The sequence below is a fragment of the Oncorhynchus nerka genome, linkage group LG25 (assembly GCF_034236695.1).
Source record: "Oncorhynchus nerka isolate Pitt River linkage group LG25, Oner_Uvic_2.0, whole genome shotgun sequence".
Classification (NCBI taxonomy): Eukaryota; Metazoa; Chordata; class Actinopteri; order Salmoniformes; family Salmonidae; genus Oncorhynchus; species Oncorhynchus nerka.
Window position 1 is genome coordinate 50,030,767 of NC_088420.1, and position 27,475 is coordinate 50,058,241.

The 27,475-nt window shown below is 44.0% G+C and overlaps 1 protein-coding gene across 1 annotated transcript; it reads right to left on the reverse strand.

Moving 5' to 3' along the window:
- Positions 1 to 204: 204 nt before the first annotated feature.
- Positions 205 to 27,157, reverse strand: LOC115108931 (dnaJ homolog subfamily C member 24-like; the record flags this gene model as incomplete). The annotated part of the gene is made up of 6 exons (XM_065009947.1): positions 205 to 350; positions 3,824 to 3,910; positions 5,222 to 5,335; positions 5,509 to 5,577; positions 26,791 to 26,820; positions 27,049 to 27,157. Coding segments are annotated over 6 exons (555 nt in total), but the record flags the coding sequence as incomplete, so codon positions are not given.
- Between the last annotated feature and the right edge of the window lie 318 nt (positions 27,158 to 27,475).

Below are 27,475 nucleotides of genomic sequence, written 5' to 3' on the forward strand. Positions count from 1 at the left end.
AAATAGGATCCTGTTAACACCGCCGTTAGAATGCTAACCAAGTCTAACTGTTCAGTAATGGAGGAGCAAAGTCAACTGTTTTACCCACTATATTATGTGTTACGTTTTGACTCAAACTGTTCCATTTGCACCCCTTGCCTGAAAGGGTTTCCCTTGTCCTGTGTGTCCACCAGTTGTAGAATATCCTGGGCTGCAGGCCAACGCTCACTCCCTGATGGTCATTTGGGGGGACGGCGGGTCGATATTGTGTCCAATGCTTATTGATCCGCTCAGCGAGGGGATGGACGGGCCCGTTTCCCACACCCTGGGGTCACCCTGTGGTGGAGCAAGAAGCACGGTCACACAACTTTCTGTGAGGGGGAAAGGAACCGGTACACAGAGGAGAAAGGTGCGGCTCATAGTGGATTTACTTGTGGTAGTGGCACTTACTGATTTATTCAATAAAGCATTCATTTTGTACATATGTATATAGAATACAACAGTGGCAAATACACCGGATGTCACATTCTAAAGACATTGAGAAACAAAAAAAGTCATCAATTGTTTAATCTCCTTTATCCAGGCTTTATTCAGGCCTTCTTAAAGTGTTTATTGGTAAACCAAATTCAAGTGGGTTATAAGTAAAGCTGACTTGACATCAACCTGTGGTTGTGGGGAGAAACCTACATTTGAGTAACTGGACTGTAAATGTAAGCCAACCTAACCCCCACACATGCAGCTGTGGGGGATGGAGTCTGACCCTGTGAGTATGGGACACCAGTGGCTGGGAATGGCCAGCTAATTCAGAACCCAATCCCATTTGATTTCCAGCAGCTCCTCAGCTGCCCCCCTCTGTGACACGTATCCCTCAGCCTACAGCAGGCGACAGTGAGCCAGCCGGCCACATATGGATCCTCCCTTGATATCATTCAGTCAGCGTCTAATCTTATTATGCAAAATTCTAATCCTCACCTGTGTCTAATGCCCCAAGGGTCACAATATTGCCATATCAAGGTTTTGGGAGGTCATGTTTCGTGATCGCTGATCTATTCTTCTAAGGAGACGTGGGACTTAAGGACCGTCCCCAGAGGCCAAGCAGCAATACACTGAAAGAGAGAGAGAGAGAAAGAAGGGGGAACCTGCAGCATGGGTTTGGAAGACGAGATTGACATGAGGTCCCTTGCTAGGATTATAGACTTGATTTGTAGCAGTGGGATTTTTCCAGCAGACAAGTTATTGGACGGGGGAATAAGGGGCCACCAGCGTGCTGAAATTGGATCAAGATTGGCATTCGCAGCGAGTCGGCGCGGCGGCTAAAACAGCAGCTGCCTGTAGATTTGGACTCTTTTCAGGTGAAGCCACCTCCAGTCACTCGGAAAGAGAATGGATGGAAAGTGAGCAGGAGGGGGTAGGTTGCGCGGGAGGGGCAGGAGGACAGGGCGAGAGAGAGAGAGAGAGAGAGAGAGAGAGAGAGAGAGAGAGAGAGAGAGAGGGTGGGTGATCATTTTGATGTCTGTGAGATTTAGCAGCGACGTAATGGGATTAAGTGTAACACCTTTGCTGGAGGAAAAAAAAGCCACCTGGCGCTGTAACTGGATGAGAGCGAGGCCTAATCCGTTCCCATCTGTAGGATGCCATTCATAAAGCTCCCAGTGGTTTCCGCTCTGCTTGCTTTAGTTAATGCCATCAACAGGAGCAATGTGGAGAAAAGTCCAGAACTCAATACCCTGCCAAAAAAACAAGCTGATGCGGAGTCATCCTCCTACATATACTGGGGGGAGAGGTTACAGTGTGTTATGGGAATGGGTTGTAATATAGCCTACATATTGGGATGGAATGTTCTATGTCAGAGGCTACTTTCTATGTCAGTAGATCTCCCAGTGTGAGGATTCTCAGGATTTTCAGGATTTCCCTGAAAAGGTGAGGTAAGTCATTTTGTGCGTGCCAACTGGGCTACCTGATTTTAGGGTGGTACTAGTAACAGGGAGGTGTAAGGTTAGTTTGCTTATAATGAGCATTTCTGAACAGACTAGTGATCAGCTGGGGATGCCAGGGTGGGGGCTCCTGTGTCACTAACAAGCTGCAGTTATGTTCATGTGCAAGTCCTGACATGTTGCAGGCAAAACCCAAGGGCTATTTGGCTTCTCTAACCAAAATGGCTGTCGCTCACTCTGCCTCAGAGTACATAGGGGAGTTCAACCAAGTAATCCTACCCTCACCAGCACTCCCACAATGGTTGAGTAAATTGCTTTTATTAAAACCTCTGATCTTGTTGTTCAGTCCATGTTATAATTTCATAATAATACAATATTAGTCTCAGCTCACAACGGCTGTGGGAAGAATAATACAATATGAAACATTTTATCAGACTACCTACACCAGAAAGCAACCAAAAGTGCAATAAGTCCTTTAGAAATGTTATTTTGGAAATGTCTTATTCAACTAGACACCAGTAACCCTATTCTCATTAGTCTATCCCTTTCACTTTCTCTTTCAAAACACACACAGACACACAAACACGTCTGCAATTGCAGTATTAGTTCCAGCTGAGTAGACAGGCTGATGGGATGGGCAGTAAAACCTCTGGCTCTGAAACAGTCTCAGCAATAAGCAAAGAGTCCGTCTCAAACTACTATACTGTAGCTGTCACAATACTGACTGGCCTTACTGACAAACCACAATACTACCCCGGTAATTAAAAAGGAGTATCTTAACACCCCAAACACCAACGTAGCCTTAGCGATTCTGATTAGTCATTCGAATGTAATTCTGAAAGAAATAGTGCATTATTGTTGTTCCTTTAACCTGAAGAAAACTCAATGATTCCAAAGGTGGGTTTTATACATCTGTGTATTGGCATTGTCCTGCATTCAGCAGTAGTAGTCAAACAGAGTCGACTTTTCAATGTTCTATCCAGCCTTCTCTGTCTGTCCCCTCCTGGCAGCTAGGATAAAGCATGGGGCCAATGTCACATTGTGGAACGCCTCTGTTTACCGTTTGGTTTAAGAGGGGCTCTGTGTAAAGAGGGATGCCCACTGATCTCTATGGCAAACATGGGGGGGCGAGCATGGTGGGTTGAGGTACTGACAGCCCGTCACTCTCACAGTCTCTCTCGCCATCAAACAAGCCTCGGTGTTGACACGAGGCTCCAGACAAACTCCAAATAAACAAGCAGAGCGTTTACTAGGGTTGTTTTCTCTGAGGCAGTGTTGTTTGCAAAGGTCTCGGTGCCCCTTGTCTGCATTATGCCAGGGTGAGGAGGTATTAGATAGCACAACACAAGATGTTAGATTCCAACTGAAAGGAGGGAGTAAACATATTGACAAAATTTACTTGTCATTCAGATGATCTGCTAGATATGACTACTTCTCCAACACTGGTCTAACAACCATGGTACGTAAGAAATGATAAAAGTTCTTCATGAAGTATTTGTGCTAGAGGATAAGCGGTTTCTAATATCAATCTTGCAATCTTACATACTGCATGTGATTTTCAAACAAAGTAACACCTGCGGTGTACTATGGAGCCCACCTTTTGTCCAGTCTCTGGGAGAGGCAATTCCATTTGTGGGCCTAGCCCAAACAGGGAAGCACTACTTCTACAGATCTGTGTGTTGGGTTATGAATTAGATGGGGGGGGGGTCCTTCCTTTGTTTGTCTGAGATTAAGTCGGAGTTCCAGAGGAAAAATGAGAGAAGAAAATCCATGGAGGTTGATGAGGAGAAAGAGTGGCTTTATCTCCCTCCGCCCTTTGAGTTTGAGCCTCTCTTTCAGGCTCTCTTTTCAAAGATACCTGTGAACTTGGAAGGAGATCTGTGAAACTCTCTCCTCCGCTCAGTTCACACTTGACAGGGGGTTCAGGTTACGGCTGCCATTCACACCGAAAGCCACAGAGCTACAGGACTCCTTCACCTCCAGTATCTTCGCAACAACTGTCGGAGAGAGTTGGGGAAGACTCCTCCTTTCTTTTGTCCAGACTTTCTCTTAGAAGCTTAGAAGGAAAAACGTCTTACAATATTATAGTGGCCCACTTTATTGTTAGAGGGTTTGTTTACTGAAGTACACATTTAATAGAAGTACCTTTAAGTTTTGATCCTTTCAAGCCAAAATGTATTAGACTCGTTGGAATCTATTACATTTCCAAATCACAACAAAACAAAGCTCAAAATGCCATCATATCGACTGTTCACTCCAACTACTATTGAAAGTAACTGAATCAATACTGAACATACTGAACACATTTTCCAAATAATCAAGTGAATCTCCAAACTGAGACCTGTCCTTACACCAGGTTAAAAGTGACGTCCACACAAATCGCCCCGGGGATTCTAATGTCCATCACGGTACCATAATGTATTGTTGATCTTGTCTGCGCTATGTAGGGGGGGACAGATAGAACTTCATTAGAGCTTTGACAAGCCCACTCTCTAAAAGTGATGAGATTATTCCTAATTGATGCCACAGTCGATTAGGGTTCGGTCCGATGCTGGCCCACTGGCAGGTCTAGCCCTGGTTCAGACCACAGGACGTTGATGAAAAGCGTGGTTCGCCCAGCTCAAGCTGTTTCTGCTAAAAGAGGACCGATTTTAGGGAACAGCCTAATGACTCTGTTTGAAGTATAATGAACCCATGACCCCATCCCGTTGCTGTAACCTCTCCTATCTGCCAACTTGGGGGATGAGGGACAATAAGACAAAAAAGATTGTCATTCACTAGAGGGGTCTTCTGCGGTGAAGTGTGGAGGCCCTTTGTAACTGCATTGTGAGTTGAGGGGAAAAAAACTCATTTATTTACATGCAAAGTTAACAAGAGCTAAGAGGTTACCGAGCCATTTGCTGTTCACAATGGAAGGGGGTGGGGCGCAAACAAACAGCAGATTCCTCTACTCAATAGAACTTCAGGGTCTACTAGAGACAAATGAAAATGGTGCATGTGCGACTCACATAGCCATTATCATAAGACAGTTCATTAAATTGGTTGCTAGTTGAATTTGACACCATGATTTTAGTACATGGTATTAAAATAACAGAGGAGCTTGTCTGTTACAGAGCAAAATCAACTTTCCACTCACTGTCCACCAGAAAAGCCCCGCGGGGTTGTCCATATAAATGCACGGTTAAAATGTGGACACGTGTTCAGTGGATGTAGACGAAGAGAAAAGTTTGAAACCTCCTTGACGTCAAACAGTTCTTCAGGATTCAAAGAGCAACAACGAGACCAATCAGTCAATTTGTCCTCTTGACTTCTTATGCTGAGGGAACAGGTGTCACAGCGCAAAATGGCCTTTTCATCCTCTGCCTCTCTTCCAATGGAGAACTCCCCTCCATAGCAACAGCCATAGGCATACACCTCGTTATCTTAAAAGAGAACACAGACACTGTCAAACAGGTAAGAGCAGAGGGCTACACGGGACGAGACAAGTGGAGTATGACTTGATGGATGCATCCACTATGACTCCAATGGCAGGAGAGAAGAGAGCACGATGAAATGATCAACACAAAGGAAGATGACCATAGCTCGACTCACTCACCGTCATCGGAAGTCATGTCGTCCAGACTGACACGGGCATCGACTGGCCAACCTTGATTCAGTTCACCGGCTGCATTGAGACGCAGAAGAAACATGTAAATGTCACGGAGGACAATACCTATGGAAAAGCCATGAAGTCTTAAATGTCAAATGGAAATACTGTAAGATCATTGGCTAGCCTAGTAGTTTGATGAGCAGCTTGTTTTAGCCAAACTGGCAAGTTACTCGATTATGGGAAGATTAAATTCTCCTCTTTAACAGCACAGAGCTGGATGGAGAGATGTCAGGCAACCACAAGAGGGTGGTCAGGTGTGATGGGCCCCTTGCCGCCTTTGTCTGCCTCGGTCAAGCACCGCTTGCCTCTCTTCCCAGACTTTTTGATGAAGTGATCCGGTCCTACATGGACTTTCGAGACCGGGCTAGCTACACTAGCGCTGCATAGCGTGCTAGCCACGTTGGCTAACTTGCCAAGGCATGCTAGCTATTGCTAGCTACAGTTGAAGTCGGAAGTTTACATACACCTTAGCCAACTACATTTAAACTCAGTTTTCACAATTCCTGACATTTAATCCTAGTAAAAATTCCCTGTTTTAGGCCAGTTAGGATCACCACATTACTTTACTCTCTAATAGTAGAGAGAATGATTTACTCTCTAATAGTAGAGAGAATGATTTATTTCAGCTTTTATTTCTTTCATCACATTCCCAGTGGGTCAGATGTTTACATACACTCAATTTGTATTTGGTAGTGTTGATAAAAGGATATTAGAAGGGTGAGCCGGTTAAGGATCGATTCAGACCAGGTGTTAAAATTGTACGACAAGCGACAGTTTATTTCAGAGGGAGAATATCTGGTACACGTAAATACGGCTCTTCCGTTAGTTCGTGTTGGAACAGCAGGCAGAGAGAGCGTAAACAGTCAGCACAGCCCTTATATACGTCACAGAAAGTAGGTTGACCCTAGGAAGATCGGATCTCCGGATTGGTTCAGCTGGTTGTAGTCTGTAGTCTTCCGCCATTGGCTCAGTTGTCTGTCCGTCATCGTAGGATCTTCATCGGGCACACAGTGTTCGGTTACATAGGAGATTATGTGTGTAATGTGGGAGCTATCCTGTAGGGGACCCCACAGGCTTTACTGTGAGTTGTAGCCATGTAATTAGCAGTAAGTTAGTCACCTGCATACGAAATAGCAATTCCTTACAGTAGCATTGCCTTTAAATTGTTTAACTTGGGTCAAACATTTTGGGTACCCTTCCAGAAGCTTCCCACAATAAGTTGGGTGAATTTTGGCCCATTTCTCCTGACAGAGCTGGTGTAACTGAGTCAGGTTTGTAGGCCTACTTGCTCACACACGCTTTTTCAGTTCTGCCCACAATTTTTTTATGGAATTGAGGTCAGGACTTTGTGACGGCCACTCAAATACCTTGACTTTGTTGTCCTTAAGCCATTTTGCCACAACTTTAGAAGTATGCTTTGGGTCATTGTCCATTTGGAAGACCAATTGTTCGACAAAGCTTGAACTTCCTGACTGACTTCCTGTTGCTTCAATATATCCACATAAATTCCTGCAGCAAAGCACCCCCACAACATGATGCTGCCACCCCCGTGCTTCACGGTTGGGATGGTGTTCTTCGGCTTGCAAGCCTACCCCTTTTTCCTCCAAACATAGCGATATGACGGCTGTGTGGTCCCATGGTGTTTATGCTTGCGTACTATTGTTTCTGAAGATGAACGTGGTACCTTCAGGCATTTGGAAATTGCTCCCAAGGATGAACCAGACTTGTGGAGGTCTATAATTTTTTTTCTGAGGTCTTGGCTGATTTCTTTTGATTTTCCCATGATGTCAAGCAAAGAGGCACTGAGTTTGAAGGTAGGCTTTGAAATTTATCCACAGGTACACGTCCAATTGACTCAAATGATGTCAATTAGTCTATCAGCACTTCTAAAGCCAATACATAATTTTCTAGAATTCTCCAAGCTGTTTAAAGGCACAGTCAACTTAGTGTATATCAACTTCTGACCCACTGGAATTGTGATACAGTGAATTATAAGTGAAATAATCTGTCTTGCACAAAGTAGATGTCCTAACCGACTTGCCAAAACTATAGTTTGTTAACAAGAAATTTGTGGAGTGGTTGAAAACCGAGTTTTAAGGACTCCAACCTAAGTGTATGTAAACTTCCGACTTCAACTGTATCTCTGCCTCCTCACGGTGGAATTGCTGCAGTAGCTCTCTTGTTTAGTATACGTAGCGTTAAGTCGCTTGGTTATTCTAAACGGTCTGTGCTGCGGTCAAAGAAGCTAGCTAGCCTAGCTTATGCTAAAATGCCTCCTGGCTAAAGTCAGCTAGCATGCTTACCTTCCGGCGAGTGAAACCTAACAGATTTCCCTCTGTGTTATGGCATCCCGATTCCTATAAGGAAACCGGGTTTGCGTGAACCGAGTACTTGGCTGGGGTAGCCCCTGGTGCGAGGGGCCTTGGCACGGGTCTGAGTGACCCGTGCGCCCCTCCGCCAAAACATTACTGTGACAACAGTGCCCCCACATTTAGCTAAACGGGGTACTTGTCACGATCGTCGTAAGGAATGAACCAAGGTGCAGCGTAGTAGGTGTACATTTTTCTTTAATAAATGAACACCGAACAAAACCAACAAAACCAACAAACGAAACGTGAAGCTATACAACTAGCGCTGACAGGCAACAAAATATAGACAAGATCCAACAACAGAAAGTGGGAAAAAGGGCTGCCTAAGTATGATCCACAATCAGAAACAACGATAGACAGCTGCCTTTGATTGGGAACCATACTCAGCCAAAAACAAAGAAATAGACAACATAGAATGCCCACCCCAAATCACACCCTAACCTAACCAAATAGAGAAATAAAACGTCTCTCTAAGGTCAGGGTGTGACAGTACTACGTAAGCCATTTCCAGAGCTGCAGATGCTGCCTCCTCTGTTTACCCGTGTTCAAATCAAATGTATGTATCACATGCACCGAATACCGCAGGGGTAGACCTTACCGTGAAATGCATACTTACAAGCTCTTAACCAACAATGCAGTTCAAGAAATAGAGTTAATAAAATATTTTCTAAATGAACTAAAGTAGAAAATAAATTAAAAAGTAACAATAAATAGAATATACAGGGTCAATGTGCGGGGGTACAGGTTAGTCGATGTCATTTGTACATGTAAGTAGGGGTAAAGTGACTATGCATAGATAATAAACAGTGAGTAGCAGCAGTGTTAAAATAAAAGGCGGGGGGGCTTATTGGCAGGAAGCTTGGCCCCAGTCATGTACTGGGCTATACGGTCCACAGTGTTCAAGAGGTATATATTAATCTCCCCAGGGTGAGAGTGATAGGTTTGGTCTCTGTCCACTAGCCAGTAGCGGTATGTGGATAAAACTCCATATTACAACCTGTGTGGGGATAGTTGTGTTGTTTCCTCTATAACCTGTTAATTCATATGTATGGTGACTGAAATATAGGCCTAAAGGCCGAAACAATAAGACACAGTCACAGAATAAACTCAACAACACCTTTGTTTTATCACAAAACTGGATCGCAACCTCTTTCCACTGAAGTCCACAAAGCATATTGCATGTACAGTAACAGACAGTTACATGACCTACAGCATGATCAAGCAAGTTAATGTTTCGGACATTTTTGGACCACGAAACAACTATTTATTTAGAAGCACAGAGAGTTACCACAAGTCTCGAAGAAAACAGCAGCTGCCTCCAATATTCCAGCACCATTTCAACTTCAACACTTCAACATCATTAAATCACCTCTGCTTAGTCTAATACAGTGATAACTAAAAGATACCAAAAACAATTTAGTCCAATATAGCTAAATATGATGTGGCTGTCAATGGTTCTGATTTCTGTGTGTGTGCGTGCGCGTTCGTGCAAGTAGAGAAACATGTTGACTCACCCTAATTATAGAGAAATGTCAATGCCATCCTCTCTTTCACGTAGACGAAATTCATAGAATACACGCTTGAATTTTTTGTTGTCCTAGGCTACCTGGCTAAAATACTAGCTCGCTAGCCTAAATTTCATTCATGGGCAACGTTAGCTAGTTAACATTAGCTTTCTACATCTAACTACATATTGAACTTCCATCCTCTCAGGCCAGGGGCACAACAATGTTGAATTAATGGTTGGATCAGAATCGCCGTTATGATCATTGGCCAGTACGGAGAATTAAGTAAAACCACAAGTCCCAATCCTATCTCCATCCATGGCTAATTTAGGAAAGGCACTATGTTAGCTAGCTGGCTAGCTAGCCACCAGAGGACAACAACACAACGAGATGCAACAATTAAAGTTTTTATGTCAAGGACGTATGCTCTCAATGAGATCCAAGCTGGCTTCCTTTAACACTTTTTTTTGGTGCGCCAGGACCATTCACAGTTGTGATCCGGTTCAGGAAACTAGGTGTATGCCGCGTGTCACTCCTTCACACGAGAGCCATTTAAACTTTTTTATCAAATTGCCTTCTGGAACATGTGAACTTTCATGTGCCTTAACCTCTAACATAACAAACTTGTATTCCATCTGTAAATACGAGTACAATTGTTAAATTAAATTAACTTAATGTTAGTTTAGCCACAGAAAAAGTCAGCAACCTTCCCGGACATACCAAGAGATGAGTTCGGATTGGTCTGCCATGTAGCACTCTTCTATCTATTTGAGCTGGTTAGTATGTTTAGGTAATCCTGTCTAACGTGGCTTTAAAAAAAAATCTTAGTAGAACTGTATGTGTTGCTCTCCACTTTCTGAAGTTTTGAAATCAGTGGAATTAGATTATGATAGCTAAGGCGATGGAGAAAACACTTGTTGCCGGATTACATCTTCAAACTAAGGGCAACCATGGCATCCGTTACAGGGAGAAGCATCCAACCATGGGTAATGGGTAAGATAGTCTAGCTAGTTACATTTTCAGATATTATACGTTTATAATTTTGACAAAGTTGTTTTATTTCAAGTTAAAGTGTACTGTTAGCTAGCTAGCTAATGTTAGCTGGCTGGCTCGCTAGATAACGTTATGTGTATGATCTTATTATTAGTATCTCAGAGCCATTTGCTTAGCTAGTTATAGTCTAATGTTAGCTAGCTAACATTGAACCTGGTTTGATTCATGCAGGGTAGTAATGTCAGGAGTTGGGATTATGGTCCATTGTGTACCTAGCTAGCTAGCTACATGTCTTAACAAAAGATTCCACGATGCAAGTAACCATTTCGGGTGCATTTGTAAATTCAGTCTGGCCATCTACACCAATTTCAGAGCACTCTCGTCTGAGTGTGCCAGAGCACAGAATAACTGATGAATTTATGAATGCTCAACACCCATTGAATATGTCCGGTGTCAGTAAACATCTGCAAAAAAAGCATAATTATCCTTTTACGATTAGGGGGCGATATTTACATTTTTGGATGAAAAACGTTCCCGTTTTAAACAAGATATTTTGTCACAATATTATGCTCGACTATGCATATAATTGGATAGACAACACTCTGACGTTTCCAAAACTGCAAAGATATTGTCTGTGAGTGCAACAGAACTGATGTTACAGGCGAAACCCAGATAAAAATCCAATCAGGAAGTGCCGCATTTTTTGAAACCGCCTCATGCCAATGACTCCTTATATGGCTGTGAATGAGCTATGAATGAGCTTACGTTTTCTACGTATTCCCCAACGTGTCTACAGGTAATTTGTAAGTCGCTCTGGATAAGAGCGTCTGCTAAATGACTTAAATGTAAATGTACAGCATTGTGACGTCTTTTTACGCATTTCTGTTGAAGGATAGCCGTAAGGGAACATATTTAGCAAGTGGTCACATGGTGTTTCCCGCAGAAAATCTTGCGTAAAATACTGAGGTAGCCATTTTTCCAATCGCTTCTTATGGGAAACCAATTGCCTCGACGGATATATTATCGAATATATATGTTAAAAACACCTTGGGGATTGATCCTAAACAACGTTTGCCGTGTTTCTGTCGATATTATGGAGCTAATTTGGAAAAAAGTTTGGCGTTGTAGTGATAGCATTTTCCGGTCAATTTCTCAGCCAAGCATGATGAACAAACGGGAGCTATTTCGCCTACAAAAATAATATTTTTGGAAAAAAGTAACATTTGCTATCTAACTGGGAGTCTCCTGAGTGAAAACATCCGAAGTTCTTCAAAGGTAAATTATTTAATTTGATTGCTTTTCTTATTTTCGTGAAAATGTTGCCTGCTGCCAGCAGAGCCTAGCATAGCATTATGCCATGATAAACTTACACAAATGCTTGTCTAGCGTTGGCTGTAACGCATATTTTGAAAATCTGAGATGACAGTGTGATTAACAAAAGGCTAAGCTGTGTCTCAATATATTTCATTTGTGATTTTCATGAATAGGAACATTTTCTAGGGGTATTTATGTCCGCTGCGTTACGCTAATTCGTTTGAGGCTATGATTACGCTCCCGGATCCGGGATTGTGGATGAATCTCTATGATTCATATTACCCCCGAAATGAGCTGTTTGTCTCATGCATTTCATTCCTGGGAGCTAGATTCAATTAAGAATTGGCCCTGCCGTTCACCACAGAAGGGGTACATTTTTCAGAGCCGTCTGTCCATTCCCAGCTAGGTTACAAGGCACTTTGCTGCCAGCACCTATGACTACTCGGTAGGGTAACCTCCATGAAAATGCTATTTTCCCAGGTTCAATTTTTTTTGTGTGTGTTGTCCAGCACTGGGTGCCAGCCGGTTTCCAGAACGCATCTTACCGCCTCAACCAAGTGAGGCTCGTTGTGACAACAGTGCTCCCAGGTCGCAATGCCAATTGGGGTACTTCACTGATTGCCGGAGCCCGGGTACACAGAGTGGGCCAGGCTTTAGGCAACTCTTATCACAGTCTTCATGGGTGTCAAAAGTGTTGTCTCTCCTGCAAGTGAGTTTGATGAAAACGGTCCTTTCTCCACGTTCAGACACATGGTTATCAAGAGGTGAACATGGAAAAATAACCGCTACAAGACCATGGTGCTTGCCTACGGAGCTGTGAGGGGAACGGCACCTCAGTACCTCCAGGCTCTGATCAGGCCCTACACCCAAACAAGGGCACTGCGTTCATCCACCTCTGGCCTGCTCGCCTCCCTACCACTGAGGAAGTACAGTTCCCGCTCAGCCCAGTCAAAACTGTTCGCTGCTCTGGCCCCCCAATGGTGGAACAAACTCCCTCACGACGCCAGGACAGCGGAGTCAATCACCACCTTCCGGAGACACCTGAAACCCCACCTCTTTAAGGAATACCTAGGATAGGATAAAGTAATCCCTCTCACCCCCTTAAAAGATTTAGATGCACTACTGTTCCACTGGATGTCATAAGGTGAATGCACCAATTTGTAAGTCGCTCTGGATAAGAGCGTCTGCTAAATGACTTAAATGTAAATGTAAATGTATAACCAATCTCTCCCAGTCCACAAGGTGATGCCCGCCCCTTCAGATGGCACTTCATGGGAGTCTCACTGTCTGCTCCGACCAATGGCGCGCAAGCGCAGTGTTGGCCTGGATCATGCGATCATGATCATGCGGATCATGCAATGTCAGGGTACAGGCTACAATTTGTTGTGTGTCCCCCAAGCTTCGGCAGCATCATCACATCAACTGTTCCTGAGGCCTCAGCGCCCGTTTTGAGGGAGGAAATATCCTCCTGTCTTCAGAAGTAAGACATCAGAGTGGTTCTTATTGTGAAGATCTGGAATGGCAGACGAGATGCCGTCTATTACAACCGGATTTCTGGTGGGGGCTCAGTTGAAGGGGCAAGCAATGTTACACACATCGATGCTACTGTCTCGTATTCAGTCTCTAGGCTTCATAAGAAACCAGAAAAAGAGCTGTCTGACTCCATCTCAGAGCATTCCGTTTCTGGGTCTCGAGTTATCACCATGAGGGTGTCCGGTTCTCGGCTCTGTTTAGCCAAATCTCATCTGGGTCACACAGTGCGTTTTCACCAGGCATTCTAGGTTCGTGCAGTGGTTAAGGGCGCTGTACTGCAGCGCCGGCTGTGCCATCAGAGACTCTGGGTTCGCGCCCAGGCTCTGTCGTAACCGGCCGTGACCGGGAGGTCCGTGGGGCGACGCATAATTGGCCTAGTGTTGTCCGGGTTAGGGAGGGTTGGCAGGTAGGGATGTCCTTGTCTCATCGCGCACCAGCGACTCCTGTGGCGGGCCGGGCGCAGTGCGCGCTAACCAAGGTGTTTCCTCCGACACATTGGTGCGGCAGGCTTCCGGGTTGATGCGCGCTGTGTAAAGAAGCAGTGCGGCTTGGTTGGGTTGTGTATCAGAGGACGCATGACTTTCAACCTTCGTCTCTCCCGAGCCCGTACGGGAGTTGTAGCGATGAGACAAGATAGTAGCTACTAAAACAATTGGATACCACGAAATTGGGGAGAAAAAGGAGTGAAAAAACCATTTAAAAAACCATTTTTTAAACGAGTATCTTACATTTCACCGAGACTTGGCTGAACAACGACATGTATAATATAGAGCTGGCTGGCTTCTCTGTGTTTCAGGAGGACAGAGCATCTACGTCTGGTACATGTGCAACCAGAGGAGAAAAAGAGGAGAAAAAACTCTAGAACACTTTTACTCCACACACAGAGAAGCATACAAAGCTCTCCTTCGCCCTCCATTTGGCAAATGACCATATGTACATTTCCCAACCAGAAGCCATGGATTACAGGCAACATCCGCATCAAGCTAAAGGCTAGAGCTGCCGCTTTCAAGGAGCGGGACACAAATCCGGACACTTATAAGAAATCCTGCTATGCCGTCAGACGAACCATCACACAGGCAAAACATCAATACAAGACTAAGATTGAATCTTACTACACCGGCTCTGACGCTCGTCGGATATGGCAGGGCTCAAAAACTATTACGAACTACAAAGGGAAACCCAGACGCGTGCTGCCCAGGGACGCAAGCCTACCAGACAAGCTAAATGCATTTTATGCTTGCTTCGAGGCAAGCAACACTGAAGCATGCATAAGAGCACCAGCTGTTCTAGATGACTGTGTGGTCACGCTCTCTGTAGCCGATGTGAGCAAGACCTTTAAACAGGTCCACATTCACAAAGCTGCGGGGCCAGATGGATTATCAGGACGTGTACACAAAGCATGCAACTGGCAAGTGTCTTCACTGACATTTTCAACCTTCCCCTGCCTGAGTCTGTAATACCTACGTTTCAAACAGACCACCATAGCCCCTGTGCCCAAGAAAACGAAGGTAACCTGCCTAAATGATTCCCGCACCATAGGACTAACGTTGGTAGCCATGAAGTGCTTTGAAAGGCTGGTCATGGCTCACATCAACACCATCATGCCAGAAACCCTAGACCCACTACAATTCGCCCCAACAGCTCCACAGATGACGCAATCTCAATCGCACTCCATACTGCCTTTTCACACCTGGACAAAAGGAACACCTATGTGAGAATGCTATTCATTGACTACAGCTCAAAGTTCAACACCACAGTGCACACAAAGCTCATCAACAACACATCTGATCCTCAACACTGGGGCCTCTCAGGGGTGCGTGTTTAGTCCCCTCCTGTACTCCCGACTGCATGGCCAAGCACGACTCCAACACCATCATTAAGTTTGCTGACGACACAGTGGTAGGCCTGATTACTGACAACGATGAGACAGCCTATAAGGAGGAGGTCAGAGACCAACAACCTCTCTCTCAAGGTGAGCAAGACAAAGGAGCTGATAGTGGACTATAGGAAAAGGAGGGCCGAACAGGCCCCCATTAACATCAATGGGACTGAAGTGGAGCGGGTCGAACATCACCAACAAACTATCATTGTCCAAACACACCAAGACTATTGTGAAGAGGGCACGACAACACTTCCCCCCCCCCCCCCCCAGGAGACGGAAAATATTTGGCACGGGTCCCCAGATCCTCAAAAAGTTCTACAGCTGCACCATCGAGAGCATTCTGACCGATTGCATCACCGCCTGGTATGGCATCTGCTCGGAATCTGACCATAAGGCACCACAGAGGGTAGTGCGTATGGCCCAGTACATCACTGTGACCAAGCTTCCTGACATCCAGGACATATATACTAGGCGGTGTCAGAGGAAGGCCCAAAAATTGTCAAAGATTTCAGTCACCCAAGTCATAGACTGTTCACTCATCTTCGGTACCGGAGCGCCAAGTCTAGGACCAAAAGGTTCCTTAATAGCTTCTACCCCCAAGCCATAAGACTGCTAAACAACTAATCAAATGGCCACCCAAACTACTTACATTAAAAATAATGGGGGTGGTCAAACAAATTACCTCGACTAACCTGTACACCCCCTCATTGACTAGTTATTGTTATGTACATTTATTGTGTTACTTTGTGTCAGGAGAATTCTATATTCCTGTTCATTTACCAATTCAATTAAGTTACCCTTAGTCTGTTATATCAGGATTTGGAAGATACTGATAGAAAAGGAAACGGACAGAGGCCCAGTCTACCAAAGTTAAATGTTTATTCATGGGAACGTTCTGACGTGTACAGTACAGGACCTTCAATTTATAGCGACACACATACTTCCACACCAACCATCAAATCCGCCCGCCAAAAGAGCCTAGGGGAGTACGTGAGAATAGTGTCTTCCTACCCTCCCCTAAGATAGGGAGAGACCTGGGACTGGGAAGTTCTCAGTGTCCCAGCCAAGGTCTCCCCGGATCTGGCTCAGGCAGATAGTCTGTTCTCAAAACACTAGACACATTGTTCCCAAACGTTGATTCTGACTAAAACCACACACAGTATTATAATATAAACATCGAATGAGTCTAACACTTACACACATGTATTATAATAATCTAATGATTCAAATTAATTTCATACAATCACATGGTATCAGACCTATGGTTTCAGGACTGTAACATTCTAATAATTTATTAAAACACATTTCCTTATCACTTTGATTTAAAAATATATATATTTTGTTTATTTAGTAAATATTTTATTAACTCTATTTCTTGAACTGCATTGTTAGTTAAGGGCTTGTAAGTAAGCATTTCATGGTAAGGTCTACACCTGAGATAAATAACATTTGATATAACAGCTAGGGTACCTAGCGGTGTATGCACCCACTCCACTAGGGCTCTAGCAGCGTTTTGGGGGTTGTTTAGACTGTTGACTATAAGGAGATATTTGCGCTGCAGCAAGTTGGCATCACCACACATTTTCAGGTTTTATCACTGGGATGTCACTTCTCCCAGTGTAGCCCCAGCATGCTTACGGCTGGATCAGGGGAAAGTCACTAGGCAGCTCGCCGTGCGCCCAATACCCAGACTGCAGCTTCTGGCGGGGTCAGGTCTGGGTGGACTGCCATGGACCGTTTCATTTAGTATCCATTGGGGTCCCACTGGGGCGTGATTATATTTCTCCATAGTATGTTGTACCAAAGTTGACAAATTTGAAAGGGAATGCAACATTTTGACTATAACTACTGTTCCCTGAAGGAAGGAAACGAGGTACAACATCTGTTTGGCCTCGCACTGCCTCTTCCTTGGATCTGGAAAGAGCGGTATAAAATTGAAGGAATGAATCAGAGCCTCACACTTATCACCTGTGGACGGCGGGACTTCCAGCGGGACTTCGCCTTGTCAGGCGAGATTGTATATCCTTCAACCGCAGTTGCGAGAGTGCGACTCCCCATAGTTATCATGACATTAGGTGAGACCCAAATGCAGACACAGGAGGCAGATGGTTGGAGTTTAAGATGTTTAATAAATCCAAAGGGAATAGGCAAGAGAATGGTCGTGGACAAGCAAAAGGTCTGAGGTCTCACCTAGTGGTGAAATCTAAAGGTCAGATCAGAGTCCAGGGGGTACAGAGTGGCAGGCGGGCTCGGGGTCAGGGCAGGCAGAATGGACAGGCAAGCGGGTAAGGAGTCCAGAACAGGCAAGGGTCAAAACTGGGAGAACTAGAAAAAGGAGAAAAGGCAAAGCAGGACAACTGGAAAAAACACTGGTAGGCTTGGACATACAAGACGAACTGGCACAGAGAGACAGGAAACACAGGGATAAATACACTTGGGAAAACAAGTGACACCTGGAGGTGGTGGAGACAATAACGAGGGCAGGTTAAACAGATCAGGGTGTGACAGTAATTCTAGACACATGGTACGTAGGGTGAATACAGAGGGTAGCGGGTAACAAGAGACGGACAGCAATGGAACTCAGGACTCTGGAGATGGGGAAAGTTTGCGAGACTCTACCCGAAGGGGAAGGTCCAGTGTGGACAGCCGTATCCAATGTGGTAGCGGGAAGCTGGGGTCCAGCGATGGTCCACTTGTCGACGATACCTGGAGTTGGTCTTGAGAATAGCCGCCCTGGCTCTTCTCCAGGTACGTCGACAGCGGCGGACAAACATCTGGGCCGAGGGTACGCTGACCTCCTGCTCTTGTTCATGGAAGAGTGGAGGCTGATAACCCATGGAGCACTCGAAAGGGGAGAGTCACGTGGCAGAACTGGGAAGAATGTTCCGGGCATTCTCCGCCCAGACCAGTTGACGGCTCCAGGTAGTGGGTTTAGTTGAGACCATACACCTTAAGGTGGTCTCCAGGTCTTGGTTTGCTCGCTCCGACTGACCGTTAGTTTGGGGATGGAATCTGGATGACGTGCTGGCTGACGACCCAATAAGGGTGCAGAATGCCTTCCAGAACTGAGACGAGAACTCCGCTCGGAGACCATGTCTACCGGGAGTCCATGGAGGGAGTCCATGGACCCGGAAGACATGCTGCACCATAAGCTGGGCCGGCTCCTTGGCAGAAGGTAGTTTGGGGATAGGGATGAAATGAGAACCGATCGACTACCGTCAGAATGAGTGTTTCGGAGGGAGCCCAGTGACAAACTCCAGAGATATATGAGAAGTAGTGGCTGCACGAGGCCAGAAGGAGCTTGCCGTGGAGTCTTGTTTTGAGCACACACAGTGCATGCAGTGACGAAGGCAGAGACGTCAGGGACCATTGTGGGCCACCAGAAACGTTGTTGAAGGAAAGCTAGTGAAAGACAGGATCCTGGATGACAGGTCAGCCTTGAGGAATGAGCACATTCCAGGACCCGGGACCAGACTAGGGACAAACAGCTGGTTAGCCGGGCTCCCAACAGCCAGGCCCCCTTCAGGTCCAGGCTGGGAGCGTTGTGCCTCGCGGACCAAGTTCTCAATGCCCCAATCTACAGTGTCAGCAAGGCATGAGGTATGGAGAATGGTTTCAGAGGTTGAGGCTGTGGCAGAGGAACTGTATAGGCGGGAGAGGGCGTTAGGTTTCACATTATTTGACTCTGGGCGGTAGGAGATGCTAAAGTTAAATCTGGTGAACAGGAGGGCACACCGGGCCTACCTGGAGTTGATGCGCTTGGGTGTATGGAGATATTCCAGGTTTTTATGGTCGGTCCAGACCAGGAATGGCTGTTCGGCTCCTTCCAGCCAGTGCCTCCACTCTTCACTCTCCACTCTTAAGGACAACAAAGTCAAGGTATTGGAGTGGCCATCAGAAAGCCCTGACCTCAATCCTATAGAAAATTTGTTGGCAAAACTGAAAAAGCATGTGCGATCAAGGAGGCCTACAAACCTGACTCAGTTACACCAACTCTGTCAGGAGGAATGGGCCAAAATTCACCCAACTTACTATGGGAAACTTGTGGAAGGCTACGCAAAACATTTGACCCAAGTTAAACAATTTAAAGGCAATGCTACCAAATACTAATTGAGTGTATGTAAACTTCTGACCCACTGGGAATGTGATGAAATAAATGAAAGCTGAAATAAATAATTATCTCTACTATTATTCTGACATTTCACATTCTTAAAATAAAGTGGTGATCCTAACTGACCTAAAACAGGGAATTTCTACTGGATTAAATGTCAAGAATTGTGAAAAACTGAGTTGAAACTTATTTGGCCAAGGTGTATATAAATTCCGACTTCAACCACAAGTGTGTATTATTACACATGTCAATTGGAAATGAGCTTTTTGCACATCCCGACTCTCCCTGACACACTCATGGAGAGTGGGGTCACGGCCAGGGTCTGGCATTATCAACGGCGACCCCGGAACAATTAAGGTTAAGTGCCTTGCTCAAGGTCACATCACCAGATTTTTCACCTTGTCGGCTTCGGGGATTCTGGCACAGCGCTCTCACCGCTAGGCTACCTCCTGCCCTGTCTGCAGAGTAGTAACTCGTGAGGCATTCTAAGGTGACCCTCAGAACCTCCCTGACATGCTCTTAGGTAACATTAGGCCTTATTGCTGAAATAAAATGATGGAAATATGCCTGTCTCAGTATGGATTGAAATGAGGGGAACATACAGTAAAACGAGTAAAAATGTTTTAAGACATGAACTTAAAAGGTATCCACTGACTAGAGGATATGGTGGATATTGTCTATGTATTGTACATCGAACTGAGTCAGACATTTGGCAGTAACATAGGCCCATTGTCAGTATAAGGACAAAGGAGAAAGACAACAAAAGTAATAGATATTAACACTTCCTTCCATCTCTAGCAGTACAGTACCCCTGCACCAGTCTTTGTGAGGAAACGGTAATTAGCACGTTTTGATGCCACTCTTTAAAGTTGGTCTTTAATTAGTCAGGAGACAATCCTAGGTGGCCAAGCTCACAGCTATGTAGGGATATCATTTGATAGGTCTGGTGTAAGAATTTTCACCTGCTCTTCCCATGGGGTTTTTAAGAAGTTGTACAGTAAGACTGAGGAAAGGTGTCAGTAAATTCTCAGTTAAAGGTGTCTGTTAATTCATACTCCGATATACTGTACCATTTCACGGATGAGGCTCAAATTACAGATACACCCATCAAAATGTGGATTTGGTTCACGTCTGTCGTAGGCATTGCAATCTTGTGAGACCATAGTTTCTTAAGGTGCTAGTGGTCAGGTGCAAATTATAGTCTTTACATTCGCTTGGGAACCTAGGTCACAGTGCTTCACAGTTAAGCTAACAATATTGAGCTAATTGATTTTCAAGTCCGATCTGAGCCTTCAAAATGTTTTGCAAATGAATCAAAAGCAGATCAACTACTCTGAATACTGTAGTTTTGTCAGAACACTGTAGTCTTGCTAGGGTTGAGGGAGTCAGTGGGACCTTGTTCCAATGATAGGGTGACTAAGCCAGTTGATGCACCCTGCCCAGAAGGCCCAGACGACAGCCAGTCACTATTGAGAGAGCTCAAAGAGGCTCTGCCAGGTCACATGGACAATATCATTAAAGTGCTATTAGTTGTTTGGCTCAAGATACTTGGCCATGGAGGTTTATGGTCTGTGTTGGGGAGGTGGAGTTGGAGAGTGAAAAAAGCTTCTCACAGGCCTCTCCAATGGGCTGCTGCTGCAACGTGCCCTGAAACAGCCCGGGAAGACGGCCACTGTGTCTTTGGCGATGGGGCGGCGGAGGTGGTGCACATTGAGGATGAGATGATTTAGTGTTAGTCAGGGCCGGCTGCACAGCGTCTCCCCGACAACCCAACGGTGTGTCAGAGACCCGGAGCAAAACGCGTCCACCCTGCTCACACACACACACAGACGTCTCCCTCCGCCACACAACACAATTACCTTCCCCAGTAATTACCATACATGTCTGCCTAAACACAGGGGAAATGCAACCCTGGTCTCAGCACAGAGCTGATTTGCCCACGCCAGTTGTTTATGACATAGACTATTTAACAGTGAACAAGGGACTTTTAACCAACGGGTTTTAACCATGACATTTTCTTTTTCACACTAGTATCTAATATCCCGTGACTTTCATGGGGTATATACAGTACCAGTCAAAAGTTTGAACAGACCTAATCATTCAAGGGTTTTTCTTTATTTTTACTATTTTCTACATTGTAGAATAATAGTGAAGACATCAAAACTATGAAATTACACATATGGAATCATGGAGTAACCAACAAAGAGTCAAACAAATCAAAATATATATACCTTGTCACAACACAACTGATTGGCTCAAACACATTAAGAAAGAAAGAAATTCCCCAAATTAACTTTTAAAAGGGCACGTCTGTTCATTGAAATGCATTTCAGGTGACTACTTCATGAAGCTGGTTGAGACAATGCCAAGAGTGTGCAAAGCTGTCATCAAGGCGAAGGGTGGCTACTTTGAATAATCTCAAATATAAAATATATTTTGATTTGTTTAACACTTTTTTGGTTTCATGATTCCATATGTGTTATTTCATAGTTTTGATGTCTTCCCTATTATTCTACAATGTAGAAATAAAGAAAAACCCTGGAATGAGTAGGAGTGACCAAACTTTTGACTGGTACTGTGTATCACCAGATCTAATACACATGGGGATGAGTAATGAATGAATATCCATCCCCCTTCATTTCTAATGAGTATGAAGATAAAACAATCCAATCATGCTGAAGTTCAAAAGGGGATAGCAACAGTTCCTCAAGAAGACACTCCTTTAGAGTTTCATCCGTCTCTCTAATAAACAAGATGAGGACCGAGTTCCTCTGTGAAATGTGGATGAAACAGGCATTTTGAGCTGGCTTCAGTAGAACCCAAGTGTTTGTTTGAATTAACATCCCCACTTGATCACAGTGGAGGATGAGCCAGTCCGTCTAAATGGCTGGGCAACATTAAAACACCATGGTGATGTTTACTAGTGGAGATCTGACTGAACATTGCAGAGGTCTATAGTAGCCAGACAGATGGGAGCAGCGTGCTGCTAGTCTGCTAGCCCACCCTCCCTATTGGGTGCTTACAACAATCTCTCACAGACCAGCGATCAAAGAAGGCTCAGATTTCATGTTCAAGAGGAAAACTCTGACTCTCTGTTTTATTAAAAAGGGAAGGTGGATGGATACATGGTATTCGTGCTGTTTTTATTTGTTTTCATTTGACCTTTATTTAACTAGGCAAGTCAGTTAAGAACAAATTCTTATTTACAATGACGGCCTAGGAACAGTGGGTTAATTAACTACCTTGTTCAGGGGCAGAACGACAGATTTCTACCTTGTCAGTTTGGGGATTTGATCTATCAACCTTTTGGTTACTGACTCAATGCTCTAACCACTTGGTTACCTGCCAACCCAAATGTGAAAAGAAGACAACACAACCTTCACTTCTTTCATACTCAATGGCATATTAATATATCCATTGATAGGTTATAAATGGACAACAAACTGTCACTGGAGATCTAAAATGTTTGATACAGATGCAGTAAAGAGGTCAATGGAACACGGGACGCTGTGACCCTGTCATTGGGGCACATTCAACAAATCTGACCTAACAAAGGTCATTTCCATCTAAAAGGACCCATGAGCACCAACATGTGAAGTTCATAAGAGTATGTCAAATTGGGTGTCAAATTAAAGATAAGAGTCCATTTTTTTATTTTTTTTATTAAGGAATATATACATGTTTCCACCATTTTCCACCCAATATATTTGGAATAAGAAAAGGATTTGATTTCTGGTCAAACACATGGAAAAGGGAGCTTAGAAAACATTGACTAGAAAAAGTCTTAAAAGATATCAGAAATGCATAAAAACCCAATAAAGTTGAAGTAAAGGCCCCTGACAAATAATATCAACACATATTTAGTTTTTGAGAACATTTTCTGCCTTCTGTAAGTTTAAGAAACATTGCCTTTTGCCATTACCAAAAACCCACATACTGTTTCTGTAAGATATTTTCTCATTTCTGTCTGACAACAGGAGGGAGGATAATTAAAGTTCACAGAAGTAACAAGTAAAGGTCAGTGCTTAATTCTGACAGAATATGATCCCCTATTTGTCCGGATCTGGTACCTCTCCTGGCATGATTTTTATTGTTTGCAATGAAAGAAATCCAATAGTCCGAGTTGCCTCTTCTGTAATTCTCCTGCTCCCTAAAAAACTAAATGCGAAAATGCGCCTAATATTCTTAGAATTGATTCATGTTCGGCCAGCCAGGGTGTATGGTTTGCGCAACATTGTAGCCTAGAGACAAACCAACACGTGGCAGTTGCTGTGGTGAGAAAGAAAAGTGTGCCTGAATCTCTCACATAACTACAGTGAGATTTATTGAAATGAAATCATTCAGAGTACTACACCAGGAGTAGGCCTGTAATTTAGCCAAAACAGGCCAAAACACCTGGGACAGACAGGTTGGAAAACAAATGTCTCCTTCTGAAAAGAGGACACTAATCTGTCTGTAGGCTACCAAAATATTGTATCTTCCAAATAGACCTATTGAGCGAACAGCATTGTTCTACAAAGTAAAACAAGAGAGAGATAGGCTTGTGAGTCAATCCTGGAAAGCTGTTTTTAGGACTCTAGTTTCCCGCTCATATGGTACAATATGTCTCCACACACCTAGGCTATTGTTGGATTCAAGAAGAGGTCGTTTTTATTGATCTCAGATTCTCAGTGTGTCAATGTCAAAGTAGCCTGTCATTTCGGTCATTTGTGTGATATTAAAACAAGATTCAGTCATGTAGAATTGCATGAAATGCGTTCATAAAAGCCCAAATTCTTCCCAGACGCTTGTCTATACTCCCCATGTGTGCAACGCCTCTACTCTACTCTATGCCACTACGCAAAAGTGATGTCAACGCATGAAATACTTTATTATAAAGACACATTATTTTGATGCGTTTCAGTACCTCAGAGCTCCCCAGGTCACCCACCTCTTTTGTCCCGGCACATCCAGATAAAAACATTTAAGCACGGGTAAAGGTAGACTTATCAATAGTATTTTTATTGATATCAATTTTTGTTTATGAATTAAGTGATTAAAACGCAAAATATCCAAAATATTGATCACTGAATTTCTGCTGTTGAATTGGCTACAATGGGAAATCATAGTAGTCCCAAAACAGAGTTTGGTTCCAAGTTTGGAGAGCACAGTACAGCACACCACAGTACAGCACACCACAGTACAGCACACCACAGTACAGCACACCACAGTACATCACAGTAAAGAAAAGTACAGTTCAGTACAACACAGTAGAGATCAGTACATTTTACATTGACATGTGAGTAATTTAGAAGACGCTCTTATCCAGATGGACTTACAGTAGTGAGTGTGTGCATGTACAGTATGTACACCGTAGAGCACTGAACTATACTCTACTGTACTCTAATATGTTCTAATGTACTCTACTGAACTTCTCCTGTACTAAACTCTGCTGAAGTCTTCAGTACAGAACTCTTCAGTACTGAACTCTACAGTTCTGTACTGTACTTTGATGTGAAACATAGAGGTCTATGATCGGTTCAGATATGGTCTGGCCCAGACCAACAAAATGTGGTCTTGTTTGGGGTCAGAGCTAATTAAAATAATAGCCAGGGAGTGGAATAATACCCAAATATGCAAAGGAGGATATAGCATATTTATACATTTGTGTGTATATACATTCACTTACTGTAGTTCAATAACCAAAAGATAAGTCAATGTGTCACATGTCATAGCTGACACCGCAGTATTTTGCAAAACAAGGACACACCAACAAAACAGGGACATTTTACGTCAATGCTGTTACCAAACTTTGCATTTACACAGTTCTTCCAGTTAATGTGTTTGTGTAAAATGTTTAGTGTAAGTTGTTCAAAGTAGTCCTTGTGCATAGGGTTGTATTGTGTGTTAAACTTTGAAATCAATTCCCACTAAGTGGATATTCGTCAAATCCAAAATGATTTATGTATTGTAACAGGTCCGCAATGTGATTACTTAAGTCCGATTTGGATATATTTGGCTGTTTTCGCTGCATAACATTTGGAAAGGGTCCCTCTTCAAGTTTAGAAGAAGTGACTGCTAAATGCTAACTTCCTTTAGTATGAGCTGGTAGCATAACTAGCATACAGAACTCGGTGGTGGTAGTCAAAGTGGTTTTTAACTCTAATGCAGTTGATTGGTGACAATAACATGAAATTGTATTGGGGTTGACATCCATACAAGCATTTTCTACTCCAATTTGTTCCCTCAACACAGTCTGAAATACACATATAAAGAATAGCTTAAATGTAGGATCATTTTGATGCGGGGCAATGAGGAAAATCCCGATTTTTTTTCCCCCCACACGTTTCCATGGCATTCCATTGTTTTTGTTAAGTTCCATTGACCTCTTTACTGCATCTATTCAGGGGATGAGTGGGAAAATAATTATTTAAAAAGCTGTATGACAACATACAATGGAAGACAAAGTCAATACCATCTATGAAGGCCAGACAGGGTTTTCCTTCTTCTACAGATGCTCTCTACATGTCAATACTGTGGCTGGAGTGAGTTGGCTTCCAGAGCGACACTGTGAGTGTTGACCCCCCCTCCCTAAAGGCGATGGGAGCTCTCCCTGCTAATGGTGCACACACACAGAGGGCCTGGATGTACATTTATTGAAGGTCCTAATGGAGAGCTAGCTAGGGAGACCTTTTTCCTGGAGGGGGGGGGGGGGGGGGGGGGGTAAGCAGCCTATCACTTCATGTAACGCTAGGCCATGTGTGACATGCCTGACCTACATTTCCTCGCTCGCCACTCTTCCTCCTCCTCCTTCCAGAAGGAGGTGTTTTGTGAGGGACAGAGACGGACACAATCTTTTGCCTGTTTTATTCATGTAGCCTATTGGGTGGGTGGATGGTGGGTCTTTGCGAAACCCCCCCTCGGCCCTTTCTCATGCATTCGGATAAGTGAGAAGGATCACGGGAACATACTTTGTAAAACAGGCCAGTTGTGTTTATGGTCTAAACTACACTCTGACAAGCTCAGCTCGATGTTTACAATAATTTGTAAGCCAGGTTTTAAGGAAATCTTGGAAATGGAAATAGGCCTTGAAGTTATGCAAACTGGATTGCTTCATGCCTCATTTAGTGTGACCTTTTCAGACACCACATAGTCCCACTAGTTATATGTGGCCTTAGTGACTAATGTCATACTTCACTGTGAATCACTGAATATTAAGCAAGAGATGGTCCAAAGTGGAATTGCTATGGGATTAATTGAGCATGAACAAACCGGGAAGAATAAATAAAGCCATACAATTCCAACGTGTAATGAAATTAAATCATGCTTCATGTTCAAATGAATTATAGGAGAGCTATCAAAAGTAAGTGAGAAGAATGAGATAGTGGCTGTAAGAAGAGCATTAGAGAGTGGTGAGAGTACAGTATTCTAGTGTTAATATAAGGTGCATTATGTGAGAGTGACCGTTTCATAACGGAGTCCTCCTGGATTGCAGGGTGCTCTCTGAAATACTCTGTGAACTATGGTAGGAGGAGAATTTACCACGTAACTGCAGATCACACCCTCTCTTTGCTGGGCTCCCGAGTCTAAGGCACTGCTTCTCAGTGCTAGAGGTGTCACTACAGACACCCTGGTTCGAAGCCAGGCTGTTTCACAACCGGCTGTGATTGGTAGTCCCATAGGGCTGATGCACAATTGGCCCAGTGTCGTCCGGGTTTGGCCGAATGTAGGCCGTCATTGTAAATAAGAATTTGTTCTTATCTGACTTGCCTAGTTAAATAAAGGTTGAAAGAAAATTACAATTTGTCTCCTTGTTGCTCAGGACCTTCCAAGCCTGGTTGACCTCAATGAACCTGTGTAAGTGCTCCTCCGCCTCAGTCACTGACACATCTGGGCCCTGCTTGTCTGGGTGATACAGTCAGCCAGGACAGAGGACAGGAAAAATACAGGTTAGACAGTCACAACGACAAGACTGACAACAGCCATCACAACAGAAACAATGACCAAAATAACAGCAGTCATCAGTCCCATGAACCTGTACTTTGTTTGAGATGGTAGAGGGGTGGGTGGGATGGGAGAGGTGTGGGGGTAAGAGGGGTGATGGTGGCTTATACACACTAGACAGAAGCTAGGTTAATTAGACCACAGTAGTCTGTGACAATTTGCCAGTGAAAAAAAGCCCATGTCACAACCTGCACTGACAGCATTTTCTGGGTAATTTGCTGAT